General features: G+C 42.4%; 1 protein-coding gene across 4 annotated transcripts; it reads right to left on the bottom strand.

Annotated features, from left to right (window-relative positions):
• dtd1 (D-aminoacyl-tRNA deacylase 1) lies at positions 1–25,905 on the bottom strand. Of its 4 annotated transcripts, none has more exons than XR_004843908.2 (7): positions 25,827–25,905; positions 24,844–24,934; positions 24,188–24,423; positions 21,100–21,197; positions 10,438–10,637; positions 10,180–10,217; positions 1–4,059 (listed from the first exon to the last, which is right to left on the bottom strand). XR_004843908.2 is itself a non-coding variant. In XM_035911529.2 (7 exons), the coding sequence occupies exons 1-5, from the start codon at positions 25,867–25,869 to the stop codon at positions 10,482–10,484; spliced, it is 624 nt and encodes a 207-aa protein (XP_035767422.1). In that variant the 5' UTR covers positions 25,870–25,905; the 3' UTR covers positions 1–4,059; positions 10,180–10,217; positions 10,473–10,481. The 4 variants fall into 4 exon arrangements, 3 of the variants coding, with proteins under 3 accessions (XP_035767422.1, XP_006799665.1, XP_006799666.1); XM_035911529.2 differs by having other exon boundaries at positions 10,473–10,637; XM_006799602.3 differs by lacking the exon at positions 10,180–10,217 and having other exon boundaries at positions 10,473–10,637.
• Between the last annotated feature and the right edge of the window lie 1,437 nt (positions 25,906–27,342).

The raw sequence follows: 27,342 nt of genomic DNA on the forward strand, positions 1-27,342 counted from the left end.
TATTATAAACCTTTATTAAAGTGTGAATCAAAGAGCAACCATGAACTGTATTTGTGTATTTGTGTCTCCTGATAAGCTGCAGATGTTTGCTGGCTTCAGTTGTGCCCTCTCCTGGGATTGTGTTTTAATAAGACCACATTAAACAGCTTATACTCACAGAAAATTGAACAATAATAGTAGCATAGAGTTCTTAAGTTGTAGTTTTCACTAAAATCACTCACTCACACAGAGCCAAACACTTTGGCTACGCCTTCAAGGCTTCTGTAAATAATACCGGTATTAATCTTACTTTAAAATATGATGATATTATAGTCAAAACTAAACATCGGCCCCTGTGAACATGGATTTGAAAAGAATAAAAAAACAGTTCGGTTCTCTTCACATATCTGGTCTTTTACTACACATCATCTATCAGACCCGGGGCAGATTAGATGTGCTGTAATATTTTCTTTGGTTATACAACAGTCGTTAGGTCATGTGGATTGATTTCTCCGGTGCCTGCTTGTACATGTTGCCTACTTGTTCGCTGCAGATTGTTCTGTGTCCACAGAGATGATACGGACCACCGATTCCAGCATGTCTCTGCCATTTCTGATGGTTTTTTAATGCAGCACTCTTTGAGTGAAGCTGAACTTCGGGATAATGGATAATACTCGATCCCGGCCAAGTGGGTTTCTTGATTGTGGGGCCTGAGGTTTCATATAAATAGCACTGGAAACTTTCCAGCAAGAATGGAAAAAAGTGGTCAGGGCTCTAGGCAACTGGTTTCATGGTGCCTTATTAACCCTTTAGAGCAAAGAGCCCAGAGTGATCTAAGGGCAACCAGGATACGAGCGACACTTCTAGATCGGCTTCTGATGTGTCCTGGAAAACGTTCTTCTAAATCAGTTGGGAATTGTTTACTCTCTCGTGTCGTGATGATGCCGACATGATTCGAGGCCTTTAAGCTGCCATGAAACCGGGCCTGTCTAACCTCCGAAACTACATCAGACTCGGCACGGAGTTACTAAACAAGCTGAATTCCCCCAACCTCCCAGACGTAAGAAATAACTGTGGGGAAGGAGGGAAGAGGAAGGAGGAGGAGTGGGTGGGGAGAAGGAGGAGGGGGGCAACAAATTAAATCCAGTTAAATTGTTTTTCCATAGCCAGTAGGCTTGGCAAAGGACTCGCTCACACACACAAGATGTAAGATAAGTTGTAGAAAAGACAAACCAGAAACAGTGGGGCTTCAGATGTAGGAGAATGCCTGGAATTTAACCCAGTTTCCCATGTCCGCCTCACACCGCACCCACTGCCCTGCCCAGCAGCTCAGGACGTCCACATCCACACACGCAAACAGGTGATTCCCCACAGCGAGACATCTGTCCTGCACCAGCCCTCCCCTGGTCAATAACCCACACAGCCTACCTCCTCCTTCCTCTGGCATTGGGACCACAATGCAGTCACTGCAGAGGAAAGCTGCAGTTCTAGCACAGTTTGAAACACCAAGGCTAGGTAGCTAGCTAGCAGACATATCTGGGTCATGTCTTCCCTCTCAGATAGCTCCCATATCCAGGATGCAGCAGCTCCTCTTCCTCTCCACCGCAATCTCAAATCAGAAGGAAAGGGATGAGAGGGGTATAGCGTGGTTGGCCAAGAATAGCCAACCAAAAAAAAGAGGAAAGCTAAAGTTGGGACAGCACAGCGGCCAGGTGGTGATGCTGAAAGTAGAAATAAGGCCAAGCATCCCTGCTGTTTGCATTAAAATGAGCAGAATCCAACACAAACAGAGAGACGCTTCTTTCATACACCTTTATAAAAACGACAACAAAACGTACATTCAGATCTGTCGAGTGACAGCAGGACAGCGTCACAATGAGAAACATGAATAAATAGCTGATGTCAGAGTTTGTCCGGTCACACTGATAGCGAGGTGTAGCTGGCCCCTCTCCGCAGGTGTGAAGCACAGGTGAACGGGGCAGTCGCAGAAACTCGATCCTGGTCTTACAATCGACTGCAGCACCTTTTCTAGAGTCATTTCCACTGAGTGGGTCAATAAATTGAGGAACACACTGAGACGCAGGTCACATTTTAGCATTTAAAGTCCAACTGAAATCACATCTCCGTCTGCTGTAGTGATTTTAAAGTGTAAAGCTATTCTTATTTCTGTTAATGAAGAGACAATAATGATTTGGGGCATCAAAACCACCCTGGCAGCCTCTGAGTTAGTTGGTTACCGTTCATGTGTCAGTGAAAGCTGAGTCAGTGCAAGCAGAAATGTGCGCCGCTAAATGAGCTACATGATACACAGCCATCTTTATGCTACGTCACTAAGTTGCTAGCAGACAGTAGTTAGCCAAGACTCGGCTGGTTAGCCAAACTAATGTTGTTAGCAATGCACTGTTACCCAGCGGATGTTTGTTAGTTGCTAGCAGACAGTAGTTAGCCAAGACTCGGCTGGTTAGCCAAACTAATGTTGTTAGCAATGCACTTTTACCCAGCGGATGTTTGTTAGTTGCTAGCAGACAGTAGTTAGCCAAGACTCGGCTGGTTAGCCAAACTAATGTTGTTAGCAATGCACTTTTACCCAGCGGATGTTTGTTAGTTGCTAGCAGACAGTAGTTAGCCAAGACTCGGCTGGTTAGCCAAACTAATGTTGTTAGCAATGCACTTTTACCCAGTGGATGTTTGTTAGTTGCTAGCAGACAGTAGTTAGCCAAGACTCGGCTGGTTAGCCAAACTAATGTTGTTAGCAATGCACTTTTACCCAGCGGATGTTTGTTAGTTGCTAGCAGACAGTAGTTAGCCAAGACTCGGCTGGTTAGCCAAACTAATGTTGTTAGCAATGCACTTTTACCCAGCGGATGTTTGTTAGTTGCTAGCAGACAGTAGTTAGCCAAGACTCGGCTGGTTAGCCAAACTAATGTTGTTAGCAATGCACTTTTACCCAGTGGATGTTTGTTAGCTAGCTTAGCAAGTCGGCGTGCAGCATCATACTTGCATGTAGCTGGAAATTTAATGCAGGCTGTTGTTTGAAGCTTTTGTGGGGTGTTGCTGCAGACGGCCGTCTAATTATTAGTAACGTAGCTTCTGATTCCAGAAAGTGAAGACCATGCAAAAGGCCAGCAGGGGGCGACTCAACTAGCTGCTAAAAAAAGAGCAGTCCATTTGTACAGAAATCAGTGTGGGAAAAATTCATCAGTGATCTTAAATTAAAAAAAAAAAGAAGGAAAAGTAAATACTGGTGATGTGTTTATGTGCCCTGCTGATATTTTTCGGTCTTCTTTACTAAAACATGATGATCATTTTACAAATTTACAGCCAGAATCAGGAGAAAGCAGGATCCAGGTGCACATTTAGTTTCAAATTAAGAAGGTAAGGCCAAAAAGACTGAGCTTGAGGACTTCACTAACCAATGGCTGACTTTACAGAAGTTTAATCTCAAGTCTTTGCATATGAAACGTAAACTTGTCCAGCTACAAACAACAGTGCCATTTCTTTTACAGAGCAGACAGTGGTAGCAACTTCAGTTTGACCTTAAACAAAATCTGCTACTCAAAAAGGTAAAATAACCTCTTAGACCTCAAAAATTTATATAACAAGCTTGGTACATTCTCACTACCATGATGTTCCTGCAGTGTAAACTTGGAGCTGAGCTGTGCTTCAGGGTCAGAGTCGTGTCTCTAAACAGAGACTAAGTCAGAACAGACAGAGAGAAAGCAAAAGACAAAGAGACAGATGGTGGCAGAAACATGAAAAGATGGAAAGAAAGGGAGCGAGGGGAAAAGGAAAGCCGAGCACATAAAGCTACTGGGCTGCACGGTTTTACGATGTTGCCATCACCCACGCCTCCCCTCCCCTCACAAATCTAAGAAAACTGTGCAGTGTCATGTGGCCAGACATCATCTTTGCTACATGTAGCCGGTCCTATCTGAGTGTGGAGGGGAGAGGCTGAACAGGCTGAACGAATCCTGCTGATTTCCAAACAGGAAGGACAGTCCAGGATCAGGTGAAAGAGTCGCTGAGGTTTAAGGCCTTCCTGAGGAAACTGGGCTCACCGTCATGTCCCCAGTACGACATCTGCAAGACACGAAACAGCAGTAGTTTAGCCTCTTTTTGTTCATACTCTCTCAGTCGTTACACAGTCATTCACATCATTACAGAAGATCAACCAAACGTGGAAAAATCTTCCCACGTGACCCCCACAGGATGAGCTGATCTTTGTTGCATAGCAACTTTAGCAAATGTAATTAAGCCCTGTGAAATTAGACCCTGAAACCATCAACACTATCAGGGTTACAGCACCTTTGTGTTTATAGGAGTCAAAATGTAGCGCTTTGGTATTTTCTTAAGCCTTTTTGAGCCTTCAAAGCATATTTATTGGGCAGAAAATATCCATGTGAAAGTTCAGGATGAAAAACACATTTAAGCTCTGTTAAGAACTACAATGAAATCAATTTCACCCCCCGGTTCAGCTTCATATTTATCTCTCTCGCTCATGTCTGAGGTAGGCTTGGTTAGCATTTGGGAATCAAACCCACAACTCCCGTTCCAAAGGTGTGTAAGTCTTACTACCACGCTATCCAGCTGCCTTCTCAGACAGGACACACATGGAACGCCATAACCAAGTGGCCGGCATAGCATACAGAACATCTGTGCTGAGTATGGCCTGGAAGTCCCGAGGTCAAAATGGGAGACGCTGCCTAGGGTGGTGGAGAGTGACCGAGCTAAGATCTTGTGGGACTTCCAGATACAGACGATGGTAGACAAACAGAAGAAGACGGCCGTAGTGATCGATGTAGCGGTTCCCAATGACAGCAACATCAGAAAGAAGGAGCACGAGAAGCACCAAGGGCTCAGAGAAGAGCTCGAGAAGATGTGGAGGGTGAAGGTGACAGTGGTCCCAGTGGTAATCGGACCACTCGGTGCAGTGACTCCCAAACTAGGCGAGTGGCTCCAGCAGATCCCAGGAACAACATCAGAGATCTCTGTCCAGAAGAGCGCAGTCCTGGGAGCAGCTAAGATACTGCAGGACCCTCAAGCTCCCAGGCCTCTGGTAGAGGACGCGAGCTCGGAGGATAGAAGCTCGCAGGTGTTTTTGTTTTCTTTTAATAATATATTTATTATCAGAAAACAGATGAAACATACCTGTGAATATTCCATGAGATTCTTATGATATGCTCATAGTTGGTTTATCTACTAGGAATTTTGTTGGGTGAAGTCTCGTTTTTAGATACACAGCTCCAGCCAAGATGACTAAAATCAAGAAATGATGACATCGGGTTTTGATACGTCAAAAAAAATAAAATAAAATAACAATATAGGGCATAAAAAAGACAATGGTTTAATCCTGAGCTCCATCCTGCTCAGACAGCAGACACATACGGACCTAATCTGCACAGATTATGGTATTTATGGACTGGGACACTCCAAAGATCACAATCTAAAGCCCAATCTGGTATAAAACAAGAATAATATTTTCTAAAAGATGGAAAATGTAGTTAAAAACAAAACTGATCTATGGTTTGAGTGGGGGACCTATATACTAAAAGCCACTGCAGGGGTGTGGTTTCCTACCACTCTCTCTCTGCTTTAATGTCTGGTCAGATTAAGACTAAAAATCTTACAGATAAATCTTAAAAAACCAACTAACAAAAAAACCAAGACTATATCGACAGCAATATCTTTACGGACTAAAATAAGCTACTCAAACCTAAGCATGGACACTCCCCCCCCCCACAGATTGTTAATTTCCCATTTTATTCCTGTTAAAATGAAAAGAAGTAAAAATTCCTGGAGGTTTAAAGTGCAGCTTCTATTTTAGGTGAACAGACAAATTCAAAAGTCTGCATCTTATTAAAAGATCTGCACAAAAACGCTGACGGTAGCAATAAAAGCTAAATTTAAAGATGCCGTTACTTGTGGTGTGAACATCTCCGACAGTCCTGAGAACAGCTACAGCTGGAAACTCTTCACAGCAGCTGAAACCTTCCTGTACTGATAACTTAACATAACTCTATTTTGAAATTAGAGCGTTGCAGACAGGAAGGACGAGCAGAGAAGATAATGGAGGGCTGTCGCAAATTATTCGATGGAAGGCGAGCGCGGCTCATGTTTAAGACGCGCAAAGCAAACCTCGGGAGCACCGGTTCTCTCTATAAAACATGCAGCTACAGAGCTAAGCAAGCAAGGCCGCTGTCCTTTCTCCTCTTTCCTCCACCCATCCCTCTCTTTCACTACAGCACACACTCTTCCCGAGGTGCTGCGTGTGCACTCTCTCACTCCAAAATCCAAATAACTGTCACCTTATCGAAAAAAACAACAACAACCCACTCCCTTTCTCACATTTCCCCCTCATCCCTGGCTTCTGGTCAGACCTTATGTAACAAGGTGCTGAAGCCTCCAAAACTTGAGGATTACACTGCATCCTCCCCTGCTGTGGAGGAGTTCAGGGAGGACATAATAATAACATTGCACCTGCTGATGTTTTGATGGAGGTTTTAAGCCATTAGAAGCTAACAGCAGCTATCAGGTGATTGGATGAGGATAACTCGAGAGTTTCTTTTCATAAATGATATGAAAATGCTGATTTAGTCAATAAAAGTCTAAAACTTTGGGATCAGGTTTTCCGCTTCTGGCTCAGAGTGTTTGGCGCGTCATAATCTTCTGCTCAAAAGTGACTGAGCGCCGCCTACTCCAACCGAGAGACATCAGTAAGGTTCGACTCTACAGATTACTTCTAGACCACATATTTCCTCAATAGATTAGTGTCCACTTCATTAGACACACCTTTGTAGTACAGGGTTGTTTACCTTGTTTACCTTTAAACCTGCCTTAACTCAACATGACACAGATTCAACAAACTGCTGGAAGCTTTCCTCAGAGAGTTTGTCCACATCAACACGACAGCATCACACAGTAGCTCCAGATTTGTCAAATGAACACCCAAAGGTGCTCTACCGCAGCGGTCCCCAACCTTTTTTGCGCCACGGACCGGTTTATGCCCGACAATATTTTCACGGACCGGCCTTTAAGGTGTCGCGGAAAAATACAACAAAATAAAACTAGTACCAGTACCTTTATTTATTCATAACACACGTGAAAAGACCCAGGAAAACCGAGTAAACGATAAAAACGATAACAAAATAACGCTGAAAACCGATAAAAACCCTGAAAACTAAACATTTCACACCTGAGCCTCAACTCTCGCGGCCCGGTACCAAATGATTCACGGACCGGTACCGGTCCGAGGCCCGGGGGTTGGGGACTGCTGCTCTACTGGATTTAGATTTGGTGACCTTTGTGACAACTTGAGCACAGTGAACTCAGATGATGTGAGCTGCTGGAATGAGCCATCAGAAGATGCTCGGCAACAGCACTCAGGTAGGCCAGCGGTCCCCAACCCCCGGGCCATCGCTTGGTACCGGGCCGCGAGAGTTGAAGCTCGGGTGTGAAATGTATGGTTTTCAGGGTTTTTATCGGTTTTTAGTTGGTTATCTCAGTTGGTACGAAGCATTGTTGGCATCTCCCACACCATTACACTAGTAGCAGCCTGAACCATTGTTGGATTCACGCTCTCAGGCTAAATTTTAACTCCACCAGCCGGGTCACTGAGTGCCAGACGGTGTGGTCTTCTGCTGCTGTGGCCCATCAGCTTCAAGGTTTGATGTGCTGTACACTGAGAGATACTCTTCTGCAGTTCAGATCAGCAGTTTCTGAAGCCGACCAGCCCAGCTCAGGTTGCACTTCAGCAGCATTGAGTTGCTGCCATGTGATTGACATTACTTGCTCCAGACCAGCTTATGTGTTCAACTTAAGTTACTATGGTAATGAGAGCCACCTTCGTGACAGTGAAACTGATTTAAGCTCGTGATACCTCGCTAACCCATTAATCTCACCTCTCTGGTGTCAGTCATGCTTTTGTCTGAATGCAGCTAACTGCACTGCCCCATCTTTGAGCACAAGGATCAGGAAGCATTGCTGCCAGTTTGAGGGCATATCCATTAATGCATGTCTGCCGGAGGGTTCACAGAGGGAGAGGAGCTGTGCTGCAGGAGCCTGCAGCCTCAGCAGGGAGAGCAGAGGGGGACACAGAGAGAGCTGACTCAATGCCTCCCCATCTCTGTTCTCCCAGAACTCGTCTGTTTTTGCACTAGTAAACAAATACTCAAGGCAAATAAGAACAACCCCCCAAAACATACCCCCCCCCCCCCCACACACACACACACACACCAAACCACCCCCAACACTGCAATAAGAAGCACAAAATGAGAAACAAACAGGTCTGTCTCTCATGAAGGTTGCTGAGTTTCACCGCAATGTCAACAAAAACAAAGAGATCAGGCACAGATGGAAAAAGGGAGATGTGGAAAACAAGAGCAACTGTAACTGCTTCTCACTGCAGATTTAAGGGCGCCATATTGCACATGACACCATACACTAATATTATAAATGGGACATAACTATTTTTGGGAGGTGACTGCATCTCTTGCACGGATGCAAAGACATTTTGTTCTCAGAGTTTCAGCAAATTTAAAAGGACCTAAAACCAGGTAAGCACAGGAAATGCTGTTTAAAGGTATAACTCTGTTTCCTTAAATAGAGTTATACAAAAAATACTGCAGTTTAGAAATGCTTTGACTGCTCAGTATAAGCAGTAAAGCATTATATACACACAGATACACCAGATTTCCAGAAAAATTGGGAATAAAACTAAAATCTGCTTTTTCGTCACACACTTGAACATTTATTTAACAGACAAAAGGACAAAGGAAAGATTTTAAATGTTTTTTTCCACTTAAACTTAATTTTATCTCTTAAACACATTTAGAAAATGCTTGCAACACACTCCAAACAACTTTGTGCAGAAACATCAGTGAGTTCTGGGCCCGAGCTCATCCGAGATGGAGCGAGCAACAATGGAAACGCGTCCTGTGGTCACATGAGTTCACGGCTCAGCGTGCACCAGTGCCCGTAGCATGGGCACTTTGCACATATGTGAAGGCACTACGAGGAGGAGGAATTTTAGACAGACATATGCTCCCATCTGGAACTCCGTGTGTAGGACAATGCCAGGCCTCATTGGAAAAACCTGGCTTTGTAGACATGGAGTCTGTGCTTGACTGCAGTCCTGATCTGTCTCCCTTTGAAAATATCCAGCACATCATGAGGAGGAGAATCAGGTTTTAGTTTTTATTCGATTTTCAGAAAGTGTCCCAACTATCCCAGTGGGGTTTGTACCGATCCACTACCTAAAATACTGCAATTTCACTTCCCATAACCCAGGTGGTCTTTGATGGTCTGCGCAACGCAGCAGATTTACTATTATCCAATAAGAAGTCACTAACTAGCAGATGTGAGGCTTAGCAGACAGCTAGTGCTTACAGCTGTGCTAGCACACACCTCAAAGTAGCCACATCGCTAACTCTGAGTTTTACAAAAATGCAGACAGGTGAGTTATTAAAAAACTCCACCTCCTTCCAAATTTCCAAAACATGACTAATTTTAAAAGCTTGTTTTTAAATTAATTATGTGCCTGAGACAACTCCATCACAGATCTCCATCCTGGGATACTTTCTGGCTCACAATGCATCATCCTCCCGTGCCGTTTCCAAACCCCCACCCCCCCAAAACAAAGTCGAGCAGAAAAGACACGCCAGCCCAGACGCTCAGCTCTCCATATGGTCACTAAAAGCTGTTGCAGCAAGTAAAAAGCCATTTTATGAGCTTGATATCCTGTTTGCTGTGACCTTTCCAGGAGAACCGCACACTAAACACAACTACCCACAACCTCGCGCACACATAAACAAAGTGACGTGCGTGGACGAGCATGCAGGGTAATTAAGTCGGCCGGCAAGCTGTCCTGTTGTGGCTCTAATGAAGTTTCAGTGGTACCAGCCTTGGCAGACACGTCCCCATATTTACACTTGGTTTGTTTCTTTAATTTCTTGGATCAATTTATGAACGTCCTTCTGCCAAGGCTGGAGGAGCTTTCCAGGTTACATCACTACTCCAAAGTTGTGGGAGCTGCCTCCACGACGGCCAAAAAAACAATAACTGCAGCTCTGAGATGACGACGGTGCAGAAGCAAATACTAAGAGTTAGAATTAGACTAGAAATGTCAACTTTTTTTTGTTTAAATTGTTTTTGAATATTGAGTAGAAAGTATGAACAGCAGGTGCGTGCCAGCCTTTTACTTACAGTCAGAGCCGTGTGCCTGAGGTAACCACATCCTCCTTCTATGACATCATATATTTGCAAGAGAAGAAAAACAATGTGAAACTGAGCGGTTAGAGCAGTTTGGAGCCTGAGCTTTTGTCTCACAGGTGCTCTTTGTGCATAGACTGATAACAGATAACAGCATGGGGCGTCCCCTTTAAGAGGAGCCTTTATTTCGTGGGAAATGATTGACGAATTATAAAGACTAAATTAGACAGACACGCCTGAGCGTAACTGTACCTGACTGCATGTGTGTGTGCATATTTCCCGTTCACCTCGATGTCCTAAGGCTCCCTCTCCGAAGACACGTCCCCCTCTGCCCCACTGCTGGCGTTGGGGTCCTGTCGAGAACGCTGGGCGACCTTCTCCCTGCCGGACTCAGAGGGACCCTTGGAGCGCGTCTTCTCTTTCCTCTGCTGCTGCTTCTCCTGCTTTGATAGCTGAGAAAATACAAGGAAGCAAAAAGGCTGGGTCAGAAAGACAACAAGCAGTTTAAAACAGCAGCTAAGCTTTTAGGATCAGAGCTCTCACGGGACACACACATTGTGGTTTTGTAAAATGTACACAAGTGGAAGCATAGAAGTAGAAAATTAAATAGGCCCTAAGACTGATCCTTGTGGTACACCACTGGTAATGTGAGCCGTAGATGATGTAATCAAAAAGAATCCTTCCAAATATTCCTGAATCCAGATCCAGATTTCGATTGAGTCCGGCTCCTAAGAATAATATTTCTGGCCATAAGCTTTTTTTCCCCACCTGCTAACAAGCAGACAAACAACCCGGTCACATAACATCCTAGACAGAGGATAGTTAGAATTAGGGCTGCCACAAACGATTATTTTGATAGTTGACTAGTCACCGATTATTTTTGCGATTAGTTGACTAATCAGATCATCATCCATTCAACGTAAAACATACAGCTTATTGCACCAGCAGCATCTGCTCTTATATAACTATCATTAGCTTACAGCTTTAAGTGTTTAAGGTCTGTGCTAACTAAAAATAAAGACAAGATGATAGTTTATTCATTTTTAATGACATTTGCAGATTGTTTCAGTGAAGTTTAATAAACTCCTTGCTATCTAAAATATAACAGGACACCTGAGTAAATTCTCGAGCATCTCACACTTCTGATAATCAGCTGTCTGCTTGCCGTTTATTCAGCTGTGTAAAACCTAAAACTTTAATCTCAGCCAAACCGATTTACTCAAGAACAAATAAAACACTGAAAAAAGCCGGTGTTTTCAAGGCTCTAGTTAGCCTAGCCCCCGGCTAGCTATCGAGCTAGTGGGTAACAGACGTCTCCGAAAACGTCGGAGCGCTTTTGAAAATATGTGGTGTCTTGATAAACTGAGCAGATATTTGAGGTTTACACAGCTACATTCTCACCTGAAAATATGTTAAACATTTATTTTGTGACCCAGAAAGAATAATATGAGTAACATTAAAACTAACTAGCTGAACTAGCTACTAGCTAACTGAAATTGACCAGGGCCGCGATGGGTCGCTAAGAATTCTGGGACAGTTTCTTCTTCTTCGGGGTTTAACGGCAGCTGGCATCCTTGTACATGCAGTGCTGCCATCTTCTGTTTCAGTCCGTTATTACACTCTTAAATCCTACTACCTATTCCTGCGTCTTTTGTGATCTTACAAAGCTTCAAACGACGCGTCGACTATTAAATCAGTCGTCGACGATTTTGATAGTCGACGTAATCGTGACTAGTCGACTAATCGTGGCAGCCCTAGTTAGAATAAGTAATAATAATTTATGGATTCTTATTTCTAAAACTGTAACATTTTCCCTTTTCCTAATCTGCGACTGAAACCTGACTCATCTGGGCCTCCTGGTGGCTCTGTGGTCCCACCATGAACATGCTGCATCATGACTTGCAGATCATGACCTTTGCAGTATGCTCAGTATTCACCCAAAGGTCCTGACATGCATGACAATTACAACAATTAATTAAACAAAGAAAAAGAGGCCCGGGCCAGCACGCCACATTTGTGATACATGACTACTTCTATTCTCTTGGCGTTCGGAGCTATTCCGAGCTGTCATATGATCCCCTCAATGAGTCTATTGTTGTGACTGCACGCACTCCCTCTTTTCAAAATAGCCCTTCATGCTGCCACTCAGCACAACTAGTCAGACAACTCTACTAATCAAAAACCGCTCCTCCCTCGTCTTCACAGTTCATAAACATCACTCCACAGTGATGATGAAGTAGGTATGCTACCTGACATCCAAAATAGTCTGGAAACACAGATTGTAAAACTTTTATGGTTGTAGGGGAAATATTTATGAACTACATGTCATCTTAAAAATCCAAAGCATTGCATAAGACATTACATTATTCAACGAGTACAAAAAAGAGTGTTATTCCCAGCTGAACCCATTAACATGCTGTGGTAAGAAACTAGGCTTGCTGTTGTCTTTGTTGATGATATCGGTCAGATCAGTGAGTATTTGGAAAGTGACACCATTTTGCTAATTATGCCTCCAGTTGCTGCTTGTTTGTGGGTCTCTCTGCATCCAGTTAATAACTGAACAGCATGCTCTATTGGGTTGAGATCTAACTTGGCCATCAAAGAATATCCCATTTCTTTGCCTTAGAGATCTCTCAGGTTCCTTTTACAGTTTGCTTTGGGTCATTATCCACTGGCACCGGGAAGCTCGGTCTAATCAGTTCTGCAGCAGTTGGCTGAACCTGAGCAGAGAGTGCAGCCCTGCACACTCCAAAATCCATCCTGCTGCTCCTATCAGCACTCACGTCATCAATAAAAGCAAATGACATGGTTCCACACGCGCATGCAATAATGTGACCTCCACCGTGTTCGACAGATGACGTGGTGTGCTGTAGATCAGGAGCTGTTCCTCTTCTTCTCCACTTTGTTTCTTCTTTCCAAAGAATTATTTTTTCCAGAACCGTGTCGTCTAGATCAACTTTTTTTGCGCCACGGACCGGTTTATGTCCGACAATATTTTCACGGACCGGCCTTTAAGGTGTCGTGGATAAATACTAGGGCTGCTCAATTAATCGAATTTTAATCTCAATTACGATCTGGGCTTTCAACGATCATTAAAAATGACTGAGCCGATTATTAGCCCCTCCCTCGTGCTTAACTCTCGCGCTGCTCCGTGTGGCAAATCGAGCGCACCTCTCTGCATTTCGAACACGTGTCACAAGAATTAAGAGCAGCGGTCCCCAACCTTTTTTGCTCCACGGACCGGTTTATGCCCGACAATATTTTCACGGACCGGCCTTTAAGGTGTCGCGGATAAATACAACAAAATAAAACTAGTACCGGTACCGAAAAAAAGAAGATTTATTCATAACACACGTGAAAAGACCCAGGAAAACCGAGTTAACGATAAAAACGATAACAAAATAACGCTGAAAACCGATAAAAACCCTGAAAACTATACATTTCACACCTGAGCCTCAACTCTCACGGCCCGGTACCAAACGACTCACGGACCGGTACCGGTCCGAGGCCCGGGGGTTGGGGACCGCTGATTAAGAGGACCCGAGGGAAGCTCGGAAAGCTAAGCAGAAGTTATTTGGAGAGGAGAGTGACTGCCGTTGGTTGAAAAGAGAGGTAAAAAATTTCAGTGGTGTGGAAACATTATGGGTTCATGAGTCAGACGTGGATCAAGTAGACACAGTGTGTAAACTTTGCTACAGTGTCGTAGCTGCACCACAGAGCAACACTGCAAAGTTCACTAAACATAGATGTTTACATTTTTCATTTATTTTTTATATTGCAAACATTTGCACTGTTATCAGTATTTGCACACTATTTTATATTATTTTTTGACAATCTTTAAAGTCATTATTCAATACATTGTTATTGTTAAATAAATATCGTCAAATAATCGAGATCTCAATTTCAGTGAAAATAATCGTGATTATCATTTTTGCCATAATCGAGCAGCCCTAATAAATACAACAAAATAAAACTAGTACCGGTGCCAAAAAAGGGAAGATTTATTCATAACACACGGGAAAAGACCCAGGAAAACCGAGTTAACGATAAAAACCCTGAAAACCATCAATTTCACATCCGAGCTTCAACTCTCGCGGCCTGGTACCAAATGACTCACAGACCGGTACCGGTCCGTGGCCTGGTAGGTGGGGACCGCTGGTCTAGAATGTACAAATCTAATCAAGCCTCCCCGTTCTTCCTGTTTAACCAGCGGTTTGCATCTAGCTGTAAACGACTGGTTTCCTCTGCATTTCATTTCAATTGATTGCAGACTGAAAGAGATGCGTCTACCTCCTCGAGAGTGTTCTTGACTTAGTTAGATGTTGTTTTTCTTAACCGTGAAAATCGTTCTGTCATCATATACTTTTGTAGTCTTCTGTGGTCCTTCAGGCCTTTTGTGATTGCTGAGCTGGTGCATTTCATCTTTGTAAGAATGTTAATTTTTAACACTGCTGATTAGGGCTGGGCGATATGGCCTAAAATTCATATCGCGATATAATTTGAAGCACGTGCGGTAACGATATATTCTTTTCTTCTGTATAACATATTTTCCACACTTAAAATCCTTTAATTTTCTCAAAAATCGAGAGTGTGCCTTATGTATGAATTCTGGTTGTGCTTACTGACCTCGAACCGATTTTGGCTGCAGAAATCTGTTAAAAAATGTTTTAGTACAACTTTGGTAAGCCGCACTGCTTGATGGATTGTCAGAGCATTACGGCTGCTGTAGTGAGGAGCTTCGCGGAGGAATCTGGGTCCAAAACTCCGTCTGTTTCAGGTCCCAAAGTCAAACGAACACTAAGAGTTTAAAACGGTCTAAATTCTTTCATCTTTAATAAAATCATCAGCGTTGCTGCTTTACCAGGTGTAACAATTAAGTTTAACATCCATGCATCCATGAAAACAGAATTTATTAAATTTAACGGAGTTAGAAGTTAACAGGAAGTTAGCTCGCTAGTTTACACCTAAACATGACATACCATGTTCTGACTGAGAGATTTTTGAAACTAATTCAAACGTACAGCTCTGCTATCACTTCCAAAATAAATGAAGAGAGAAAACTAAACAGCAGTGACGTTTGCAGGGTTACTGAAGTTGGACTACCTGGTATATAATGTTGTGCTACGTGATTGCTAGCGACACAGCTATGTTAGCATAACATTAGCACAGTGAAGCTGGAGGATGAATGCTAACTTTTTTTCCACTCGATAAAGCGCAGTTTTTGGCTTTCCCCGTATTTCAAAAGTGCTTCATCTCTTTGCTATGACTGTCGCCCGGCATAATTTGCAGAAGATAATGGTTGTAGCCGCTGCGATGCTTTCGACCAAAACAGGCGCAGCTTGATGACATCATCAACATGCGCTATTGCGATAGAGCGATATAGTCAAAATCTCTATCGTTGGCCAAATTTATATCGTTTCTATCGTATTTCGTTTATATCGCCCACCCCTACTGCTGATGTGTTTGCTCTCTCTAATAGGTGCATTTTGTCCTTCAGCCTAATGATTGTTTCCTTCTCTTGCATCTCCGTCTCTTTGGACCTCACATTCAGAGTTCCAGTGAACTGTTACCAAATATAAGTTCAACACTTGAATGAACTCCTCACATGTCCATAACACTGGTTGTAGGTCAACTCAATTGCTTTTAAACCTCTGAAAATGGCGTCTATGTACATTTATTTTTAAATTCTAAACAGTTAATGCAATACTTTTGTCAATCCTCTTGAATTAAAGCTGCACTTCAGTCACACCTTGATTGTTTGATATAACACCGTGGTAGTGCACAAAGATATCTGTTTATAACTCCAACGCTAAAGCTACGTCCAAACCCAAAACTCTGATCTCCAACCCAGTGAAAGCTTAGCATGATCAAACATTATGTAACTCCTGTGAATGTTGGGTTTCAGCCCACAGCCTGAATCAAAATGCACCAACAGTAAGGTGAACAAACAGAAAAACTCTGGAGCCCTCTGCCATCGGGCTGCAGCCTCCAGCTTCCCAAAGAGAACATCCAAAACTGGATGATTTTCATTGCTCTGGATAACTCTATTGTTTGCTGGCCGCTTGACCCTGTGGTGGACTAAATCCCCGATTCATGGAAAGAAAGGAACAGTGTCTGCTGGCTGTTGCTTCATTTCCCACCCCGTGCCAAGCGTAGCCTATTGGCTGGCCTTTTATCCCTCATGTTCAGTCTTGGCTTTGGTTCCTCAGCCCCCACAGCAAAACATCCCAAACAGACAAGATTAAAATTCTGAGGACTGCTTAATATCCCTCCCTTTGGGCAAGCAAGCCAAGTCCACCAAGGGGAGAGCAGCCAAAACCTGCCTGCAGCCAAGGCATAAGGACGCTAACTGGGCTCCACAGAAGTGAGCAGAATTCAGGAAGGCTGCATGAAGCTCGTTCTGGTGGCAGAAGGAGCTGAGAAACATCCTCTCGCTGCAGGAAACCGTCCACTTTTGCACTGATTTCTATCTCCGTTACTCGACTCTTATTCATTCATAAATCAGCGGTTAAATGCACAAAAAAAATACATAAAAACATTTCATGACTCATTCACAGAATCACTGCAGAGAAAATCGAGTAAATCCAAAGTTGAACAAATCACGAATGAGACCATGATCGTGTAGCTTGATCCAGCCTTAAAAAAAAAATAATGAAAACGTGCATTTGCTTGAACTTTAATTGGTAAAATAAATTAATAAATGTGAGCTAAACTAAACCATCCTGATGAGGAGTGAACCTGGACTTTGATCTCAGTTATCTTGTTTTAATAGTTGTCGAAACACAAAATTGTGACTGAAATTAAAATCTGACTAACTGATCAATCCACAAAGTTTTTGCTTCAATTAAAAAATGAAAGAAAGCGAAAATGCATCAATGATGCAAAACGGACTTGCAAAGGAAAGATAAATATTAGTTACAGCTGCATGTTAATCAATCATCTGCTGCAGTGTTACTTGGCTTTATAAAAATAGCTTGCTATGGCTCCCCACACTCCCTAACAGATCGCTACATGGAGAAACCTTGAATACAAGCGTGCTGATCCACACAGGTGTTCACAGACTACACCTTTCTTGGCTGCTGCCTCAAAGCACATTGTGTGCTGTCTATCTTGCGTGCTGCACAATATTGTTTAATGTTTAGTATCTACTGTTATCTACTGCTAGCTAGTTTATTGTGATGGTGCTGTTTTTATTATGTTGCTCTTTCTTTGTTTGCTTTCTCTTCTGTTTTTTCTCTCCGTACAGGTGATCCAGGTGTTTCATTTGTTTTTCTTTCTTTCTTCCCCCCTTTCTCACCGTCTCTTCTCCCCTCTGGTTTTCTTTCTCTCCCTCTCTTTCTTTCATTCTTTCTCCCTGTCCTATCCCCCAGTCATGTCTGTCCCGTTTGTAGCAACCGAAAATAAAATAAATACATAATTATAATAAAGGTCAATCCAATGGACCAATATGGAAGGCCATGATGATCCACTTGGCATCTTTCTTGGCCTTAAGACAACAATTCTGATGGCTAAAGATCCAAACGGGATACACACACAAAAAAAATAGCTTGCTTTAAAAAAAAAAGATGAAGGAAGATGAAGATTTACAGATGTAGCAGGATTTGGGGATAAATTTATGAAGTACATCTCTGTTCACAGTTCAGATTTTCACAGCCGTCCTGTAACGGTGTTTGTTTTCTTAATAAGCGATGTGGCAAGAAAACACTTAAAGGCAAAGAATCAATGAAATACAAAGTCACTGAAGAAGCATTGGGCTGTGGTAAAGGATGATCTTAAGAATAAAGATCAGTTTATATTTTGACGGGACACTGAAAATTAGGTCTAAATGAATAAAGAATAAAGCTAAAAGAAGTTTGTTTTATGTGTCTTAAACAAATAGAAAATCCTGGATTGGTTCAGGAACCTTTCTTTCATTTTAGTTTATTTAAAAAGGTAAAATAATAATAAGAAAAAAAAAAAAGAAAATGTTAATTTAATTCAGTTCTGGTGCTTTCAGTCCCCTGGAGCTGGTCCTCTGTACTCATATCGAGACTTCTCAGAAGCTAAAATGAATCACCTGCTAATGTACTTTTCACCCAGCACCACACTGATGTCGCTTTCCCTAAAAGCACTGAGCATGAAAACCTGTCAAAGCTCCCTGCATGCAATCAAAATGATATACTAACCCTTTCAGATCACAGCGCACACTTTCAGAATAAAACCATCCCTTTAGAAAGGAGGCATCCTGGTTTGACTCTGGCTTCCTGGAGCAAACAGTCACAGCCTGGACAGGTACAGCAGAGGGAGAGCGCGAGCATGTGGGCCGATGGTGCCAATCATCTCAAACCCACACATAACAGCCTGTCTCTCTCTATCTCACACACACACTCACACACACACACACACACACACACACAACTAAAACAAATGGGGGACTTTTCAGCTCCTTCATGGAGGCGACTGAGTGATAGTGAGATATCAGTGAATCAGTGCGGCTCCATGGGGGTGACACATGTTAATCGTGGCTGCTGTGTGAGAGCTTAACGTTTCGTTTTCTCCTTTCCCAAATCTACATTGTTTTTCTTGAGTCCTTAATTTGGGATTTGGGATCCTGGAATTCTGCATCCAACCCCCAGCAAACTTAACACGCAGCCTAAAAAGCACTAGCTTTGCAAGTGAAACAAACCACGAGCACATCAGCATAACGACAGGGGCACATCTTACATGAAGGGCTACAGCCAGCAAGTTAGCAGTAACTGAACCTTCAAAATAAAAGCGTGGGGCCTGTTCAATGGTGGATCAGTCACACGGGTGTCTCATATGGATGAAAATATAAAAAAAAAGTAAATATTTATTTAGTAAACAAATGCAGGCTAATTTAGTGTGTTTTACTTTTCTAAAATTTTACTTTATTTTGTTGAATTTTTATTGCATTTGTGGAAAAAAGTCGATGAAAGATTGTGAGTTGTAAAACCAAAACGATCAGCTGGGCAGCAATGATCTGTGAGTTTGTGACTTTGAGTGAGATGATAGGTTTTTCCACATGCAGACGCATCCACACAACACACTACTTTGTGTATTATACTTCTGATATTCATTTAACTGGCTGGATTTATAGATGTTATTGGATATAATTTTTATATTGTTTTCTTTCCTCGAGTTTCACTTTGCTTAAATTCAAAGCATTTGTGGATTTCAGTTTAGCCATTAAAAATAACCTCTGTGTGACTCTTTCAAACTCAGATCTAAGGATGCAGATTTAGATTCAGACTTATTTAATTTTAGTCAGTCAAATATGGAACAGTAATCATATAGATCACACAAAATCAAGCAAAATAAACGAAAAATAAAACTTCAAGAAACCTCAAGGGTATAAATAATGGATGCTTCTTATTTCACTCATTTTAAAAAGGAAACAACAACAAAAATCTGTAGCATAAGAATCAAGAGTCTGTACATGAGAGGAGAGCAAACACTGCCACCTGGTGGTACAATAGAAATCGACTCCTTCACATTGACAAATTAAGGAGCTCCTCCCTGCTGACCCTCTCAGAATCAGCTGATTTTTTTTGTGCAGTAACTATTTGGAGTGTGACCATGTTCAAATAAATGTTGCATGCCTTGATTAGATGCACCAGAGTTACAGGCCCTCAAAGTACAGAGAGACGGGAATCTGTCGAAAATCGGTGCTTTCTTAGTCACCTTATTTTTTATTTTTTTATGTAAGTACAGGGAGGTATCCATGTGAAATTTTGATTTCCTCTGAGCATCATTGTCATGGGATGCATCCTAGTTTCAATAAACTGCTGCAATTTCATGTCTTTAATGTAGAGCAACAGAAACAAACATTGATACTGGAGCTTTTTCTGATCGTTCACTGGAGAAAACTTGCATGAAAAATGCACTTTGGGCAAACTTTGAAAAGTCATCAGACAAAGTGGGAGAGCTGCTGCTCAGTACAAGTAACAGCATATGAAAGGTCTCCTTGTTATCTAACTCGTATACAAACATGACAGGTGATTGGTAACAGGTACACTCCTGCAGGCACTGCACATTGGAGGTAAGGCAGCGGCCAGTGGTATCTGAGGTATTAACCCTTTAAGACCTACCATAGAACCAAGTCCGCCAGAGCTTATATTATATTTTTACATGTTGTTACATGTTTTAATAATATGTCTGCATTAAGTGCATAGTAATTACATAAATTGCAAAAAAGTGCAATAAACTACAAAAAAAATTGAAAATCGTTTTTGTTTTTTTAACATATATTTCTAGTTAGAGAAATTTAAGAGGCTTATCCTTCAAAACTGAAAATACAAAAAAGTTGCACAAAATAGTTTCCCACCACAGGAAATTTATTTTGAGTGTCTTCATAGTTTTATTTTTGAAATACACCAATTTTTATACACTGCAGGAAAAAGGAAAATAAATATTATAATAATGCAAATTTGCAAAAAAGCAGCATATGCATCAAAATAAACTATTTCCAGCAGTGCAATATGAGTCCTGAGCATCCCAGAAACCACACAGAAAGTCATAAAGTCAAACATAACTTTTAAAAACACCAGTATAGGCTCATGAGGCCTTGATGGTAAAAAACTACTGACGTCTATTCCAACGTAGGAAGTGTTACGAACAGCTGATCGGATCGGCAAAGCCTGTTTCTGGAATATTATGTTTTTGTTGCTGCAAGTGCTTTTTATGCAGTTTTTGCAAAGCTATATGTGGAAGGAAACTGTGACCGAGGACAAGCTGATGGCATAAGATGTAAGTACAACTCCTCCGGTTTCATATGCAAAAATAATTTTTGCGCTAGCTTACGTAGTTGCAGAGCTACCGGGATTTAAAAATAGTTACGCAAAACAGAGCGTGCCCGCTCCTATTGGTTTTAAAGGGTTAAGATGAGTCTTTAAAGCTTCGTGCTCAGTGATGTACCTGTTTGGGGTCTGTGGGTCCAGTCGGTGATATCAGTTCGATGGTGACTGGTCCGTCGTTTTGAATGTGGACCTGCATGCGAGCCCCAAACTTCCCATCTACAATGATAAAACCAGGAAGACAAATGAATAGAGATTACAGTTTACAGGCATCAGCACTTGATGTTTCACGATGTGACGTGGAGCTTTGAGACATTGGGGACAAAGGCGACGGAGAGGTGCGGGGACAGGAAGTTGTCCTCGCACCAAATGTTCTCCTTTCTTCCACCGTGTCCACGAGATTAATGACACCATCTGCACAATGAAGCCGTTGGGCCGCGGTGGAAAAAAAGCGCTGAATCATCGCATTTTCTCTCTGGAGGGGGAGGCGGAAGGCTTCCTAATTAAGAAGCCCTACGCCTCCCTCGCTGGGACAAGGTGTTCTCCTCACCTGCTCCCCGGTGGGCTGACCCAGTTCACCGCCACCGTCATTGCCAGCGCGTCACCACGCCGATGATCCACCGCCTAAACTGCTGTAACCTTACACCGAGATGGGAATACGGGCAATTAAATAGCAGGGAGCAGGATCACTAGTCCAGGCCCATAAGTGTGTGGCAATAACTGTGACCTTTGACCTTTTGTTTCCAATTAGCTTTGTATCAGGTGACAGGCATTTTTCAGCCATGCCGTCCTGCAGCCTCCTGGGACTCTATTAAGACTGGTCTCTGAAAAGACCGCCAACAGACTGCGGCTATTTTTTTTAATTAAAATAATCCATCTTAGCTAGAAACAGCAGCTATCAGCTCGATATCAACATCCAGACCTAAACTCCAGCAGGGGGCAAAAATCAGAGGACTTTAAAGTGGGGCAGTGAAGATGATGAAGGGCTGGATTTACTGAGAGGGGCGGATAAGCGTTGAGGATGAAATAGCTATGTGCTAATTAGAGTGCAGCTAGTTCATTTCATTAATGACCAGCTTTTTAACTAAAGCAGCACAAATTAGCAGCTCCACAACAAGCAGGCCTGACGAGGCAGCGGGTAACCCGCTAACCAAAATATCAGCGTGAAGGTTTCACGCAGCCGTTTTTCTCACACACAGCATGACAATTCAGATTAAAGGTAAGCAGCTGATGGGTATGATATGTTTTTTACTCTTCTGCTGGGAATTACTGGGAACAGTGCGATCATTGGATGAATCTGACACTCGGGTGGAGCAGAGGGTTCATCGAGATGAAGCATGCTTTATAATAAAACCATCGGTGCTACCCCTCAGCCTGCTTGCAGACACACCTCTGGCATCAATTTCAAATTCCTACATCATGTGTTAATGAAATGTTACTGAGCCACCTGCGTAAACATGAGCACAGCTTTTGTTCTTCTTGCTGCATGCATGTCTTGTGATCTTATGGATGTTTAGAAATAGTCGATTAGCCGATTAAACATCATTATTAAGCACCACAAGTCAGTTAAAACAATTCTTCCCTTTTTATGAACGTACATTACTGGTCACCGGCTCGTCCTGTAATTTAACAACACTATCCTCCAACATCTGTAGCACCTGCAGACACCTGAGACCCGCTCTCTGTGATAGGAAGTTGTAAAAAAGCGAAGTGGAAAGTCGGGCAGACGACAGCTACATAAACCAGCGCAGGTCTGCAGAAATTTAAAGTAGAAAATTAGGGCTGCTCGATTATGGCAAAAATGATAATCACGATTATTTTCACTGAGATCTCGATTATTTGACGATATTTATTTAACAATAACAATGTATTGAATAATGACTTTAAAGATTGTCAAAAATAATATAAAATAGTGCAAATACTGATAACAGTGAAATGTTTGCAATATAAAAAATAAATGAAAAATGTAAACATCTATGTTTAGTGAACTTTGCAGTGTTGCTCTGTGGTGCAGCTACGACACTGTAGCAAAGTTTACACACTGTGTCTACTTGATCCACGTCTGACTCCACGAACCCATAATGTTTCCACACCACTGAAGTTTTTTTTTACCTCTTTTCAACCAACGGCAGTCACTCTCCTCTCCAAATAACTTCTGCTTAGCTTTCCGAGCTTCTCTCGGGTCCTCTTAATTGTTGTGACACGTGTTCGGAATGCAGAGAGGTGCGCTCGATTCGCCACACGGAGCAGCGCGAGAGTAAAGCACGAGGGAGGGGCTAATCATCGGCTCAGTCATTTTTAATGATCGTTGAAAGCCCAGATCGTAATCGAGATTAAAATTCGATTAATTGAGCAGCCCTATAGAAAATGGACAGGTGCTTGTTCGATTTATCAGAGAAAACTAGCGTTTGATTTAACCATTTGACCGAAGAAGCATGCTACGGATCCTAGCACTGCTAATGTTAGCACACGCAGCAATCCAACTGCAGTCTGAGTGTTTGCAACGTTAACATCAGCAAAAAGAGATGCACATCTCAGCGGCATCTGAGAATAACTGGATTATCAAAGAATATTATTCAGTTTCATTCATTCTCTTAAATAACCACATGTTCATATGGACAGTGTTTCTTACTCTTGGACTAGTAAACTGGTCACCAGTAACAAAACTACTTGTGAAGCTGGAGGAATTTATTTTAAGTTAATGTTAAATATTGTAAGATTCAAACTAGAGATGTAGTCAACTAGTCAGCAAACACACTGAAGCATTTAAAACTGAACCCAGCCCAAGCACGAGGCTAACGTTAGCAGTGCTAACTTTAACCTTCACTCTCTGCAGGCTGGCGTCCACATGCCTCTCACACAGCCACTCATTTCCTACTTCAAAGTATTGCAGTGGTTTATGGTTCATGTCTGATCCTTCACCATACCAGAGAGGAAGAGGCTCTGCTGGTCGTTAGAGTCGCAGCTTTTGCCAACTGCTGACACACATCGATAAAGTAGGAACAATCTGTTTAACCGACTAACAAAGCAGCGACCTTAGACTCGATTAGTCGCACACGTCTAACATTAATCTGACTCGCTTCACATCTGAGTCCCATTCACAGCTGCTTTTAATAAAGATTTTAATCTTAAGCTGCTACTGCAAACTGGTGTCCACAGCTTTCAGTCACAGTGTTTTATACGTGGCCCTACGCCTCTGTTTGACCCACCTTTAATGAGCTCCGGTTTGTAGGTGCTCCTCATGTTCTCCAGGATGCTGTCGTAGAAAGGCTGAGCGAGTTCTGCGGGCATGGCCGAGTGGAAGTCCGGCTTGTTGCCCTTCAGGATGCACTGCAGGGTGAACTGGCTCACACACAGAACCTCGAAGTCTCGCTCCATGACACTTTTGCTCCACGCTCGGCCGTGCTCGTCCTCGAACAGCCTCAGGTTCAGGATCTTACGCACCCTGAAAACACAAAGATGACAACAAGACAGTAAGCAGCTTCTCTGTCCGTCTGCACAGAGCGATTACACTTTTGTATCTTATTATTATACATATTTGTTTTTATTTATTTTACACTTTCTGTTTTCAATTCAATCAACAGTGACAATAGCCGTTTCAATAATTAATGACCTCATCGCTGCTAATGTTAATGTTATAGGCTCCATTCACTGGTGATAGTGAGTAACCTCTTACAGACAGATCTGAGTGCATCAAGCACATAAACTGCTTTTGCCTCACGTTCTGCTGTTTACGGATCAGAATCATTCAAAATGTTTTATTATTTTGACTGTGTGCTTTTAGTTTATTTAGATTTCCCTTCTTTTTATGATGAAATTACAGCGTTTGAGATCTCAGGGTGTACTTTCTGCTTTCTGCACTCACATGTACTCAGCATCCCTCTGCGTGTCCTCCACAGATATGCCCAGCAGCACACACAGTCCACGTCCGATCGAGCTGATCTGCTCCTCGCCCACTGCAAGAAAGCACAACAAAATGAACACTGGCACAGAGATATCAGGCAACGCTGTGCCCACAGAGATCACAACCAACTTGAAGAAATCAGACAAAGGAGATTTTATGTTTTTACATCCTCAAAATTTTCAAGTTTCTATAAAAGCATTACAGGCAGCTTTGGACATGTGTGGATATTTGCAACTGCAGCGAATTTGGTTTTCGTCTTGGATACTTGAAACTGATTTAAACCCAGCGGTAAACGCGCTCTACTTGACCGTCTGAGGGTCACTTTGGCCTTCTGCGCACTGAAGCAGCGAAATTATACCAACGCATGTCTCAGAATCCATTCAATGTAATCTCTCACACAGATGCATGCCCTACAGAAGATATGTGCAACTCTGCACATGTGTACTTTTTAAGCATATTTAGGAGAAAAATAAAAACTGACCGGTTAAATCAGCACTGTAGACATTTTTAAACGCACTTTCTTAGCGTGAGAAAATAATATAGACTGAGAAATAAAATGTAACCACGCATATATGAGCGTGTTTTTGTTAACTGTTTGCCCTCCAGCTGTTGTTACTGTTGCACACCGGCAGCTAGCAGAGGCTGACAGGTGGCCGGCTGTCGGAGAACAGTCGCCAGCCGTGACGTCTGTCGCTCAGCCGTCAGCCCTGCAGACATACAGAGGACATGTTCACTGCTATCATGCCCCTCTGAGCTCCAGCAGCGGCTGACAGCCGGACAACAGCTCTGCTGCATTCATTCTGCATTCACTCTGCTGGCTAATGCTAACCCTGCTAGCTTAGCTAAAGCGACGCGTCAGCGACGGAAACGAGCGGAAGCTGTGAGCAGGCTCGAGTTTAAATACATTCTCAAAATGCAGCAGCCGCGCTCAGGTTAAAGCTTACCTGTCACACTCGCCTTCGTGACCCTCTGAATGATAGCTTTCATTGTTGTGGTTGTGTTGAGGAACACGCTGTCACAACTTCCGGGAATCAACAGAGCGCACGGCACGATGTCTCCCCCTGGTGGTTGAAACCGGTAACACGGGTCCTGAGATTCAAGCGTACAGGGAGGAATTTATTAAAGCCCACGCGAGACTTTTACAGCTGACAGTTTTTACTGCGAGCTGTCAGAGTGGATAAAGCAGGAGTGAAATTAATAAAACCTTAGTTAAGTTAAGTGTCCCAGAAAACCGTGAAGGTGAACCTGCATGCACACATGCTGCACCTAAGGGGAGTACAGCCTACTTTAATAGACAGATAGATGCTTTATTGATCCCACAAGGTTAAACCTTTGTGTTACAGCAGCATGATAAAGAATAAAATCGTACAGTGTACAATACACAACAAATAAACAAAGTAAGAGGTTTATACTATGAGACTGTTGTAAATAAATTCTTGCAGTGTGATTAAAAAATGTAGTTAAAAACAATGATGAAGAAGTGCAAATTGGATTAATAAATAATATGTATAACTAAAAAAAAAACAGCAGCATCAAGGTATAATACAAAAACATGCTTCAATCTGTAGGAAAGATTTCCTAAAGCGTTCTTTATGGCAGTGAGGTTGAATCAGTCTGAGGGAGAAGGAGCTCTGCTGCTTCAGCACTGTGGCGTGGAGTGGGTGGGAAAATCTGAACATTAATTTTTAGCCTGACTCATGTTTCATCCTTTATTCTGCACCCTCATATAGATGCCATCACATCAAAAGTGTTTGCAAGTGAGTTTAATCATTGCTTTGTATTGAAATCCTCCTTTACAGTAAAGTAAGAGCCAGAACAAAAGTTTTAAAGTCTTAAAGGGCCTAAAGTAAAGAATTCCTTTATTGGATCAGCTGTATGGGATTAACTTAATGTTGCACTTGGATATTACTTTAATTCCTTCTTATGCTGCCGTTTTGATTTATCAATAATAATAATAATACAGCAGAATACATGAGCAGGTTTCATTTTAAAACCCCAAATAAAAACTTTAAAATAAATTGATGAAGTTTAGTTTACAACATTTTAAAGTTTTACCCCCAGTGTTTTTGACATGTGGATGCTAAATGACCTAACACTGATTTCTGACAGTAACCCAAACAGAGATGACTACACGGTGAGGAGACCATGATGAAAGACCACAAAGTCAAACTTCTTTTTCTTTTTTGTTTATTGTGTACATATAATACATTATTTCCACCCAAAATACAGAGGATTACTCAAAGAAAGTACAAGTACATTAAGAGTAAATGTACTAAATTCATCCTTTCATCCAGTGAAGCTCAGTGGGCACATGACTGCTGGGAATTCTAATAGCATGCACATCATCGTGTTATTGGATGATCCTGGACCAAGGCATGGTCCTGGTTGATCTGCACTCAGGCAGGGTCATGCCTCGTCTCAGATTGTGTTTGTGCTAGGGCTGGGCGATATATCGAGTTT

The sequence above is a fragment of the Neolamprologus brichardi genome, chromosome 6, assembly GCF_056152115.1.
Source record: "Neolamprologus brichardi isolate AB-2024 chromosome 6, ASM5615211v1, whole genome shotgun sequence".
Classification (NCBI taxonomy): domain Eukaryota; kingdom Metazoa; phylum Chordata; class Actinopteri; order Cichliformes; family Cichlidae; genus Neolamprologus; species Neolamprologus brichardi.

What these genes read in the sequence shown, in the direction of transcription:
- dtd1 (XM_006799602.3), bottom strand. Translation starts at nt 25,869, where the DNA reads ATGAAAGCTATCATTCAGAGGGTCACGAAGGCGAGTGTGACAG. An exon ending in CAGAGGGATGCTGAGTACAT is followed by an intron (nt 24,424 to 24,843) that starts GTGAGTGCAGAA and finishes TTGTGTTTTCAG; the next exon opens with GGTGCGTAAGATCCTGAACC. An exon ending in GACCCACAGACCCCAAACAG is followed by an intron (nt 10,638 to 21,099) that starts GTACATCACTGA and finishes GTATTTTCTCAG; the next exon opens with CTATCAAAGCAGGAGAAGCA.